We start from the raw sequence: 13,245 nt of genomic DNA, 5'->3' as shown, positions 1-13,245 counted from the left end.
TGTTGCGGCAGCCATGAGAAAGAACTGGTGGGACAGAGTTTCTCTGTCCATCCCCAACAGGGTGTATAGGGCACTGGATGGGTTTGGGAAGCAAATTTTTGCTTCAGCAACCTTCATTCTTGGGTCACTGAATTATTTGGCACATTTTACAAGACTTCAGAGGGCTTTTGACCAAGTTAAGCAGGTCCATTCTGATGCCTTTTTGGGTCCATATTCTCTGAGGAAGGAAATAGAATTTCCTTACAGCTGGCTACCCCCCAATCTGTATCTAATTTGTCCATGAGGTTAATCTCACATGTTACAGAAGGTACCTCATGGGTGGCAGGTTCGGGCTCATCCACGAGACATGCCTGGATGCACTTGTGTGACTTTGCCAAACCGTTTATGTCTTCTTTCGTCAATGTACCTTTTGATTGATCTTCACTTTTTGACCCCAAAGTGAAAGTGCAAACAAGAGGAAAAGACCATGTCTGCTGTGGGTATCTGTTTTTTCTACCCCTCTAAGGCCTTTTTCTAGAAACCAATGAGGTGGTAAAAAGATGTTTTAAAATGTCCCAGGGTCCTTTCTAGGGGTCGCATGAAGATGGTTGTTCCACCGGCAGAGGGGGGGACTCCCAGTGGAAAACTCCATCCTTGCAGCAAAGGTGGTCTGCACAACCACTGGTCTAAAGATTTTTTTTTCAAATTGGCCCTGTCAGCACTTCTGAATGGAGGCCCCGACTGTCCATTTCGGGAGGCAGTCGGGGGTCATTTATCTCTCCACCAGAGAGCCTGGCTAGATATTGCACAAGACTTGTGGGTGCAGAGGATAATATCCAGAGGTTATATCATGCAATTTTCCCATACTCTTCCAACTGTTCCAAAGCATCCCTGATATTCCATACAGTCAGAGGGAAGCATCTTCTCAAGAAATCAAAAATCTGCTAGAAAAGTCATCCAAGAGGTTCCCCAGACCAGAGAGGATCAGGAACTTAAGATACTTCTTGGTGCAAAAAAAGACAGGGAACTTGATTCCAGTTTTGGATTTCAGCAAATTAAACCCGTTTGTTCATTATACAAAGTTCCGGATGGTCATGGTTCAGTTCGTTCTGCCATTTCTGCTGAAAGATGACTGGATCTGCTTGATGGATCATCATGTGTACTATCATATCAAAATGAACAGGTACTTCAGAAGATGCTTAGACTCTCAGCTGGGGGCTGGTCATTATCAGTTCAGAGCACTACCTTTTGGTCTCACCACAGCACCCAGAATATTCGCCAAATGCATGGCAATCATTGCATCTCAATTGAGACTGCTAGGATTCTGAATGTTTCCTTATCTAGACAGGTGGCTTCAGACTACTTCAACCAGGCATCAACTGATTTAAGCAAGGGACTGCTGTCACCATCTGTACTCCCACCTGGGAATATCAGTCTTTTATAGCAAATCTCAACTCAGAGTTAGAAGTTCATGGGTGCCCATTTGAATATAGTCACTCGGTAGCTTCTCTTCCTCTGTCTCGAATAGACACCATACAATTTCATTTCAAGAAAATAATTAAAAATTCTTCCTTTCCAGCTAGATTGGTACTTCCGGCCTTGGTTTCCATTATAGCGACAACCAGCCTTGTCCCAATGGCCAGATTTCATATGAGAATCTTTCAGTGGACTCTTGTCAGCTTTCTCCAACAACCATTATTCATGCCAGTCAAAATCCTTCAAGCGTGCAAGAATTTACCTTCTGTGGTGGAGCCATTCCAGTCAGCTGCATGAGGGCTGTCTTTTTTTTTTCTCCCCCAACCCAAGGCTATGGTAATGACGGCTACCTCCCAGCTCGGTTGGGGGAGCACTTCTTCAGAAGGACAGTCCAAGATGCATCATCCCCCGAAGAGGCCAAGACGCATATCAGTATCCTGGAGATGAGAGCTGTCTGTCTAGCATTGCAGGCCTTTCAAGACACACTTCCATCTGGGACATTTGCAGTTCCAAAGGGCATTATATCATTAGTGTGGTACATCAACTAACGAGGGGAGATCTTACCATCTTTGTCAAGAAGATATGAGAGTTTGGCAATGTCTTCCAATCACTTTGTCATAGCAACGCACATTCTAGTGAAATCCATCGTGATTGCGTACAAGTTATCAGGTCCCTTCTGATGCCTTGTGAATGGTCTCTCAATGTCAACATGGAGGAGAGAATTTTCTCTCAATGGGGCCAGCCATGCTGCAGTCTTTTTACTTCTCCCCTCAACAACAAATGCAGTAGGTTCTTTGCCCTCATCCCCCCACCGGTGGAGTTACTGAGAGATGCTTTAGTTCATGCTTCGCCCTCCTATCTCCTGTATGCTTACTCCCCCTTTACCCCTAATTCACACATTTCTACAGGAAGCATTCCAGTGGATGGGCACAGTTATCATCGTTGCCCCTTACTGGCCTCATCACATCTGGTTTCTCTTCCTCTGGCCTCCTCATCTACATCCACCCTGGATTCTGGATCCAAATCCAGACCTACTGTCTCACCCAACAGACATGATTCACCTGAATATATCAGGCCTCAAGTTGGCCACATGGTTTTTCCATTTCCGTTGATCGCTTGACGGAGCAGGCCTTCCCCCTGTCTGTCACATTTCTTATCTTCCCATAAGGCTTCCACCAGAAAGATTTACAAAAGTAAATGGAAAGATTTGCTCTTTGGCCCTAAGCAAAAACTCTGACCCCTTTTCAGAACAGTTTCTAAATGTCTCTGACTTTGTAGTCACAATCTTCAGTGAAGGTGGTAGTTTCTCAAGTATTGAGTCCAGTTAGTAGCCATTTCCAACTTTAATGTAGGAGTAAATAACTTTGCAAAGTTTTTCTCTAAGAGGAACTTTTTAGACACCCCCCCCCCCCCATTAAAAATTTCTACCCTCTTCTTGGAATTTAAATATTGTGCTTCAGGCTTTGACTCAGCCTCCCTTTCAACTTTCGGCCAAAACTGATCTTAAATTTTTGTCTCAGAAGACAATATTCCTACTGGCTATTACCTCCACCAAAAGAGTATCTGAACTCGAAGCTCTGTCATTGAAACCCCCCAATCTAGTTTAGTTTTTCACAAGGATTGTATCTTTACAAACCAATCCATTTTTGTACCAAAGGTAGCTTCCGAATCAAATATTAATTGGGTCATAAATCTCCCCGTTTTCTTTCTAAGCTTCTCAAACAAATTTGAGTATGTTACATCTGTTGGATATGCATAGACAATTTTGCTTCTTCTTTCACAGAACCAAAGACTTAGTCTGAACAATTGTTTTTCTTTTTTTCTGCTACCAAATTAGTCAAACCAGTATCTAAAGTTATTTTGACTAAATGGTTAACCCATTTGATTGTATTACCTTTCTCTGTGGGAAAGTGGGTTTGCCTTTACCAAAACCCCAAGAAGCTCATTCCAAGAGGTCTATGACCACTTCTTCAGTTTTTGATCCTTGGATGATATTTGTGCAGCTGGAACTTGGGCTAATCCTCAAATCTTTATTGCATTGTCATTGCAAACTGGATCTGGTCTCTAGGGGAAGAGCAGCCTTTGGCTTGGCTGTGCTCTAGAATATCCTTCCTTAGAGCCCTCCTGGGATTTAGGTAGTTGGGGACTCATCAGTCCCGTTAGTTGAGGAATGAAGGAAAATGACATCAGATTAAAACAGTTATGTACTCACCATAATGTTCCATCTGTGTTGTCTCTTCAACTCGCCACCCTCCTACCTCCTTTAATCTCTTCTGTTAGGTTGGTGGGGCATTACAAGCAAAAGGAGAAGCTTGAATTCTAGGATCCTACACTCTGGAAGTGGTGACCAAGTCAGATCTGATTATCTGATAAGAACCCAACAGTTGAAGAATGATAATGGACTTCACGGATGGAATGTTATGGTGAGTACATAACTTTTTATTTTGCTCAAGTTTTGCTTCTCTGTAACAAGTAGTTGGAGCAGGAGAATGGTAGTAGATAACTCACTGAAACTAGACGGGTTTACTTTATGCAGCCTGTTATGCTTCTTGCCTGTAGATCAAGTTCCATTAAAAAGGCCAAGCCTTGTCTTTTCCTCAAAGTGATTCAGAAAATTATGGTTCCAGCTATTTTGTCTTGGCCCGTCCTCAAATGGTTATATTATGGGCGATAGTCAAAACAAGTAACCTCCAGGTGAAAATGTGGTCTTTGTAGTTGCTCTTTTCAGGTACCAACTCACTCTTGGGAGACTTGGGAGGTTTGGGGGTTATCAGAAGTCTGGTTGGCAGCAAAAAAAATATTCTCTATCTGGGCTGAAAAATGGCTTCTTCCTCTCCAGTTTGTAAATCTCCAGACTGACGTATCTGTTTTTGGCATGTTTTTGATTTTAGACTTACTTCATTAACTCACTGTTAATTCAGTGTATTTCAGGGCACAAGACTTGAAATGGGTAATATTAGGGCCAAATCTGTGTTCCAGTTGTAATAGACTTATTTCTTTAGAGAAAGAGCATTATCTGTTTTTTTAAGTTATTTCAAGCTACTGCTTTTTCTCACTTGCAGTGGTAAATTATTCAGTTCTTTTGTCACCCTGATCTGAAAGAATTTTTCTTTCAATAACATCTAATATCTTTCCACTTTAATTAAAAAAAACAAAGCATTGTTTGGTATTTCATGGTCTTGCTTCGTGGTTTAATAGTTTATTCCCAGCCCGCAATGTAATGTCTTATCTTTAAACATTGAATGCCCAAATCAGATCACCCTTTTTCAATCTATAATGTAAAGTCTCAGTGCAGTTGGTCTTTTCTCATGTATTGAACTCCATTTAACCTAGTTACTGAATTGTGCTAAAACTTGTTTATTCCATTTTGATGGAAGAAGTTTCTGTATTTTTAAATATTTTTTTTTCATTTATATCATTTATTCAGGTTCCTACTCACTATTTTTACCCCCTTTACAACTAGGACATGTTAGTTGCATATTTTATCATCAAGTTCCAACAATGTTAAACATTCTTACTATTAATTTCACTAACCCAATTCAGTTTCCAGCTCTTTAATTATTTCACTATATTCCCCCTTGTAAAATTGCCTAATTCTTAATCCGTTTAGAATTGCTGTATTACTGTCATTGTCCATTATCCAAATGGCAACCTCATTGTCAGAGTTACCTGTATGATCACTGCATAGACAATCTGCAATTCCAAGGTAATTTCTGTTTAACACCACATCGAAAACAATTATTGTGCTAAAGTCAGCATATTGTCAAGACCTTCCTTATTAACATTTAAAAAATATATATATCTTGGTCTTGTTGCATTTGTTAGCACATGCCATGTTAAGCTGTTGTGTACATTGTCTTCTGCAGTTATATATTTTAGCTTCTGTCTAAATAACTCTTAATGTTGATCATTAGATCACTGTTGAAGTGGCATGTAGCTGTCTAAGACTCATCTTCCCAAGGGTCCTGGACATCCAGCCAGTCTGCTAAAGCTTTAGGCATTTCCTTATGCGCTGTACAGCAACTTAAGCACATGGGTGTGTCAGTACAGGAAGGAGATAACATGCACCAAAATTCTGAATTTTCTTGCCATTGGTATGTTTAGTCAGATATCTCATCCTAGCTGCGTCAGTGTCAATGATTGGCTTACTCCCTGGACTACATGAAAAGAGACATGGAGGAGCTCTCGAATCATGTAGCCCAGGCAGGTATAACCCTAGTCCTGAGTAGCATCCTGCCATCGCCCAGAATGATACCACAATACAAGGACAAAATGATTGACTTAAGCAATTGGCTAAGCTTCTGGTGTCATTCTAAGGGGATCCAGTGTCTGCCTGGGCCGGCATGATCGACAGACCATGATGCTTTGCCAGAGATGGCCTGCACCTGTCGCCCCTAGGATTCTGGATACTGGCTAAGACTCTTGCCACCCCTATAGTGCCTTTTTTTAGGCAAGGTTCAAACGACAAACTCAAGCAAATTTAAGCAAGCAAAATCTGAGGGTAATGCTGCTCAGTGCTAGATGTCTAAACCTCAAAATGCACTCACTCGAGGCACTGTTTAAAATGGAGAACATTGACATTATGCAGTGACTGAGACCTGGTTAAAGGCTCCAGAGAGCACCATTGCATTACCAGGCTATAACTCATACCACACCTTTTGGCCACCTAACCTGAACCGAAACACTAAAGGAGGAGGCGTGTCCATATTCATTATGGATATCCACACCTCCAGGCTAGTTGCTCAACATAATCCATCCAAAATTATCCAAGTGCAACTAACACTGGGCAAGACTGCAGTCCAGGTTGTAGCTTGTTACAGATCCACGTTTCTTCATATACTGGGTAATATTAGTGTACAGCTTAATACCCTAATAATGGGCGATTTCACTTACCTCAACATCAACTGGGAAAACTACTCGTGTACTAACTCATTTGCTCAACGCTTTCTGGAATTCATAAATTCGAATGCCCTGGATCAGCTTGTCCATACCCCTACCAGGGGCAGCAATATCCAGGACCTGATCATTACCAATATGGGCAACCGAAGTTCCACGCCAGAGGTCAACTCCTCGCTGGTCAGATCCAACCAAAAGCTAATCACCATAGATATCAATATCCCGTCCCCACCCCCCTTTAAGGAAACCACAGTAAAAAAAAACTTCTCCAAAGCCAACTTCATGCTTCTTAAAAAAGAAGTGGCAAGCTTCACGACACCCATACAGACGGAAAAAAGAGGTACGACTGCTGAATCCTATACAAATGCACTGTATAAACACATACATGAGTGCATGGATCGTGCCATCCCCAACAGAACCAATACTCTGTCCTCCAAAAAATGAAGGCCAATCTGGTGGCCCCCTGCCATAAACAAACTTTACAACAGAAGGAAGAAGCTTTTGCAAAAAAGAGTAAAATCCCCTGATTGCAGGCACTCCCTGGTCAGCCTCAGTAAGAAGCTGAGATCCCTCATAAAATCCTCCAAAGCTACTTATGAAAATAAAATCGCCACTGATTCTAAAGACAACCACAAAGTATTCTACAACTATGTCAATAATCTCAATGGCGACACTCAAATCTGCTCCGAGTTACAGCACAGTAGCACTAGATATACAGAACCTACTGATATTGCCAACATCCTGGCAGATAAGTTCAGTGCAAACTTCACCCCCAAAGGGCCCATCAGTATACCAGAAGAATGCAAAGCACAAGTAAAGACTGCTCTCTCCAAAGCCAAGAACACAGCATCCATGGGACCGGACAACCTCCCAGGCAGCGTTCCGCATGAAATACAGAATGAACTAGCACTCCACTTAAGTACCACGTTCAATCATAGCCTCACTTCAGGCTTTGTGCCTACTGAGTGGCGCACAGAGACTGTTTTCCCACTCCACAAAGGGGGCGCCATCATGGACCCCGGGAACTACTGCCCCATTAGCCTGGTCTGCAAGGCCATGGAACACATCATCTTGGAACGTATGAACAAGGACATAGGTAACCTTGATCTCTGCAAGGCTTTTGATACCATCCCCCACACTGGAAATATAGATAAACCCACTGGGCATAAATCACTATGTCACAAGATGGGTGGTTAACTGGCTCACTGACAGAACCCACACAGTGAAAGTAGCCGACTCCAAATCCAACTTCAGACCAGTGACAAGTGGAGTACCACAGGGCTCAGTCCTGGGTCCTCTCCTGTTTGGCATCTACTTCTCAGAAGTCCAGTCTAATACAGCAGGTCTTTGGCTAACGAAGTTTGCAGATGACTGCAAACTAGGTGCCGTAATAGAACCACCTAATGATATGGACATTCTACTAAGTGGCCTCACTGAGACTGATGCTTAATGTCAAAATCATGTAATCAAGCTCAATGCCAAGAAGTGCATTGTCATCCCCTTTGGGAAAAACACTGTACCCATAAACTACCACATAGGCGGAAGCCTACTAAACACCAAAACTGTGAGACCTTGGGACAAAGGTGGACAGTAGTCTCTGCTTTGATAATCACATTGCCACAGTAGTCAGGAAATCCTTCTATGTGGCACACCTCATCACAAAGGGGTTCATCTCCAAAAAAAAAAAAAAGAGGTCATTGTTCCCCTCTACTCATCCCTCATCAGATCCATTGTAGAGTACAATGCCCTGTTTGGCATGTACCTCACAAGACATCTACAACAGCTAGAAAGGCTACAGAAATACCTCATTGAGGATTACCGGCCTCAGATGCCATACACAGACCGTCTCAAAAACTCCAGCTCTACTCTGTCGTTTATCGCCTACTTAGAGGCAACCTCTGCCTAACATACAAAGCCATGTCAAACCAAGATCGGTTGGAGATGCTACACTTAAAGAAACTCCAATTCCTCCAAGCCACATGTTCCAGGGACCTTAACCTTGCCACCACAGTAAACAGAACATGCTGGAGGGATAGATTTCTGTCCCAGAGACTTCCCATGCTTTGGAATAGACTACCCATTCATGTCAAGCAAAGCTCATTAGCCCTCTTTAAGAAAAATCTTGACAGTTGGATGGAAAATAGGAAATTCACCCCAGGATCACTTCTGTGGCTCTGTTAGACAGGGGCGCAGGAAAATAACTTTCTTGCATGGCGAAAGCCAGGGAAATTTTTTTCGGTAGGCTTATATATGCCCCAGGGCCAGTAGCCTAGTACCTATCTATGAACCTATAAGAAGATTCTTTAAAAGGATGCCCACATGGCCTGCGTTTTCTTTTTAGGTGAGTCACAGTGTCCGATCCTGTGATATCTTCTTATCCTTTATACCTAAAAGCCATTAGAAGTAGGTACATTTACTTGAGAACTGAAGTCTAAAGGTTTGGGTATGTATGAATGAGGTTTCAACTCTTCTTCCACAGACAGACGCCACTCCCACCCCACCCCCGTGGAGGGACTTGTTCATTCTTCTCTTTGTAGTGGTCTGTGATGGGTAGTTTTGGAACCTTCAGACTTTCATGTTTACATGGTCCGACTGGCAAGACTTGAAGGGAAATTCTAAGGCCCAGGAACAGCTCATGTTCCATCAGACCGGACTTCATGTATCCTTAGCCCAGAAGGTAGATCCTTGCTTTATTATTACTGAGAGTGAGGAAGGCGGTCGTTGAGTCATTGATGGAGCTTTGGACAGCTCTACTCAAACTTCTGGACTAGAGACACCAAAAAAATGTCCCAGAAGACTAAATATTTCTCCCCTCCAACCAGAAGGGCTCCCAGGAAGACTGGTACAACTTTCTCCATGGTGTTTCTAAGACATTACAGTCTATTCAGTCTTCTACTACAGTGTCTACACAGGCAAAAAGGAAGAAAACTTTCAGAGGCTCGAAAAAAAAGATGGCATGACTTGCTGAGCATGGATTTTTTTTCTAAAGCCCAGTTGTGATGGGTGAAAGCGCTTAACTAAGTCACATTTTGTACATATTATTTTTTGTTCTTGAAATGTTCGTCCTGGTGTCTCAAAGTGGATTTTATTTACGGGTAGAGTGGCACTTATTGGTGGATCCGGAGTATTTTTGTCTTCTAAGGTATGGTAATCTACCCATATAGATTAGGCTACTGCAGCAGTGATCTGTTTAACAAACGTAGTACAGTTGTGTAAGTAAACTTACCATTAGATATTCTAATAGATCACTGTTGCAGTTGGAGCACGTCAAGTTGCCCAAGGTAGTTCTGGCAGTTGTAGAATTATTAAAGTAAGTTCATCAAAACTACATTCATAGACAACTTACCACCTTCTACACTGTTGTTTGACCCTGGGGGTGTGGGAGTATCCTATGTATATATATATATATATATATATATATATATATATATATATATATATATATATATATATATATATATATATACATATATATATATATATATATATATATATATATATATAGATAGATATAGATATAGATATATATATAGATATATATTATACACACACACACAGACACCCTAAAAATAAAATCCTTCCTCTGGATGTTCACTAAAGGCAGTTTCGTCAAACATTTTTTCAATACTTTTACATTTGCTGAAACTGTTTTTGGCAACTTGACATGAACCTGTTGCAGCAGCCTGCCTTCCATTCAGCCCCTTTTTCTTGCTTTTGTTCTTTCTCACGTTGCCAGGGTCTGGCTGTTCCCACCATTTTGTGTGTAGTTTGCTGTTGGGTTTGTTTTGTAGCATTGTTATTTTAGGGCTGTTGCCTTCTTCCTAGGCAAATAAAAATGCTCTAAAGCTTTTTTGTGCTCTAGCTGTCCTTTTATAGAGCTTCAGTGAAGATCTTGAGAGTTGGAGAGCATGCAAGGCACCTTAAGGTGACCTGCCCTCAGTGGTAGGACCCATACAGCTTAGGCAACTCCAATAGTGATCTATTACAACATTACTGTTATGGTACATTTACTTACACAGCTGTATATTTCTTCAAAATGCATGAATTGATTATACAATGACCACCATTTTTAAAGGAGAAATCGGTATTAGTGTCCAAAGATTGCTTCTGTACTTCAAGGGTGAAACATTTGGTAACTAAACTTGCTAGCAGTATTGTTTGAAGTATTTCATTTGACAGCTTTTCTGTGTTCTTTTTTCTCTTGCTGATAGGAAAGTTGACAGGAAAGTTGGGGGAAACGTTACCTTTTTATGTGAGGAATGCTGATAACCTGTCAGCACTAACGAATGAGTTTGATTGTTTGGAGATATTTTATGTTCCTGGGTTAAACAGCTGCAGGTTTTTAAACAGGCTAGCATGAGCTCTGAATTTGATTCCTAAATACATGAAATAATGGAAATGTTGATGTTAAGTAGTTTATATTATTGGAATTTCATTCTCTTTTTTTTTTTTCCCCCCCAGGACTTTCTTGAAGTGGCTATATCCGTATCACTCTGATCAATGAGGAATGGCTTCCTGGAACTGTTCTCTGGAAATAAGCATATCAATAACTTCATCCCTGTCAGTGGATTAATCATGTTTTGTAAATCACATTGCTGATATTACAAAATGGATAGCTGTCAGACTCATGGAAAGTCTCCTGAAATAAAATGAAAATTATATTTTCATAAAAACAGTTTATAAGACATTTTTTGCAATAATTGTCTTTGGAAATAGTACCCTTTTTAATTCAGAAAGTGCTGCGAAAGCAAATTTAATGCTGTATCATGAGGTGTAGGATCCATAAGAAAAAGGTGTTTATATTAGTCCTGATAGTGGCAGCCTGTGGCTTGGCATTTTGGAACAGTGGAAAGCAAAGGAAAAATGAAGTCTTCAGCAGAGATTTGGATACTGGAAGATACAGCAGAAGCTATACATTGAATAGTGTCAAACGATATGTTAATGCAACTTCAGTGGACAAGGTGCAAAAGACGTCAACAGACAATATGACTATGATGTACAGATCTCTTGTTTATCAAATAAATTTTGATCAGACTATTAAAAACAATAATATAGTGTCAAACCTTCTAAAAGAAGATTCAGTGGTTGTAGTTGTACAAGTACACAATAGACCAGACTATTTGAAATTGCTTATAGAGTCTCTCAGAAAAGCGAGTGGGATTGAGAATGTTTTTTTGATATTTAGTCACGATTATTGGTCTGCAGAGATTAACAGTATTGTGTCTAGTGTTGACTTTTGCCAGACCCTTCAGATTTTTTTCCCGTTTAGTATACAGCTTTATCCTAATGAATTCCCTGGCAGTGACCCAAAAGACTGCCCCAGAAATATTGAGAAGAAAGATGCTATCAGGATTGGTTGTATCAATGCTGAGTATCCAGATTCATTTGGTCATTACAGAGAAGCCAAGTTCTCCCAAACAAAGCACCATTGGCTGTGGAAGTTGCATTTTGTGTGGGAAGGAGTGAAAATCTTAAAAGACTATAAGGGTCTGGTTCTGCTCATTGAAGAAGACCACTATGTGTCTCCAGATTTCTACCATGTTTTGAAAAAGATGTGGCAACTGAAGACTGAGCAGTGTCCAGACTGTGATTTGTTGTGTCTTGGGACTTATTCTGGGGTTCCCACTTTTGCTAGGATAGCAGATAAGGTGCAGGTCAAAGCATGGAGATCAACTGAGCACAACATGGGTATGGTGATGGACAGAAAAACTTACCAAGCGTTGATCCAGTGTTCGGACTCTTTTTGTGCTTATGATGATTACAACTGGGACTGGACCCTGCAACATTTAACAGTGACATGTCTGCCTAAGTTTTGGAAGGTTATGGTTAGTGAGGTTCCCAGGATTTACCATGCAGGAGACTGTGGCATGCATCATAAGAAGGCTTGCAGTCCTTCTGCAGAGAAGGCAAAAATTGAAGACCTCTTAAAAGAAAATACTAAGTATATGTTCCCAGAAGCTATGGTTATTAGCAAGACTTATTCCATGTCTGCAGTCTCGCCTCATGTCAAAAATGGGGGTTGGGGAGACATCCGGGATCATGAACTTTGTAAAAGTTATCATAGACTGCATTGATCCTTTAGGGGGGAAAAAAAGCAGTATTTTATCTTTCATATATGGCTGTTACAGGCAGTTTATGGACAAGCAAAAAGTATTGTACATGGGGGTTAGGGTGTCTTTTTCTGTAAAACTTGAATAAAAAATCTTGGTCTGTTAAAATATTGTTGTTTTTTAACTGCTTCAAAGTTTAATCTGTGTTGAAGAAAAGAAGAATGATGTGCTAATAAATATGTTCTACAACCATGTTGCACGGAAAGGTCTTAAATCAGGATATGTACAAGAGAAAATCCTGGTAGCAGTTATGTATTAGCATATTTCAGAAATACGTTGTATATATATTTTTTAATTGCACACTTTCTTAATCACATCACTGGAATTTTGTCTCTTGAAGTGTATTTATTTCCCTTTATTAGTCATTAGTATTTTTCTTCGCTATTTGAAATGAATTCAAACTGGTCCTTTGACTTTACTCATGAGTAGTTCAGATAAACAGAACATAAGATGTCCGAATGCCTTAATATTTTTTTTTTTTGGCATGCATTCTCAGACTTCTTCTTTCGGCTGCTCCCATTAGGGGTCGCCACAGCAGATCAACTGTTTCCATTTCCTCCTGTCCTCTGCATCTTGCTCTGTCACACCAACCACCTGCATATCCTCTCTCACCACATCCATAAACCTTATCTTAGGCCTTCCTCTTTTCGTGTTACCTGGCAGCTTCATCCTTAACATCTTTTTCCCAATATACTCTGCATCCCTCCTCAGCACATGTCCAAACCAACATAATCTTGCCTCTCTGGCTTTGTCTCCAAACCTTCCAACCTAGGCTGACCCTCTA

At 40.8% G+C, this 13,245-nt stretch overlaps 1 protein-coding gene across 3 annotated transcripts in view; it reads left to right on the top strand.

Moving 5' to 3' along the window:
- Positions 1-12,569, top strand: part of MGAT2 (alpha-1,6-mannosyl-glycoprotein 2-beta-N-acetylglucosaminyltransferase) — a 269,236-nt gene extending 256,667 nt beyond the window's left edge. For all 3 annotated transcript variants that reach the window (XM_044079905.1, XM_044079904.1, XM_044079903.1), the window contains exon 3: positions 10,813-12,569. In XM_044079905.1, coding sequence (XP_043935840.1) covers positions 11,118-12,425 — 1,308 coding nt within the window. In that variant the 5' untranslated portion in view covers positions 10,813-11,117 and the 3' untranslated portion in view covers positions 12,426-12,569. The remainder of the gene's footprint in view (positions 1-10,812) is intronic.
- Positions 12,570-13,245: the final 676 nt, after the last annotated feature.

Source organism: Protopterus annectens, chromosome 8.part0 (assembly GCF_019279795.1).
Source record: "Protopterus annectens isolate FY-2018-M chromosome 8.part0, PAN1.0, whole genome shotgun sequence".
NCBI classification, from domain to species: Eukaryota; Metazoa; Chordata; order Ceratodontiformes; family Protopteridae; genus Protopterus; species Protopterus annectens.
This window is presented reverse-complemented; position numbering and strand designations above follow the sequence as displayed.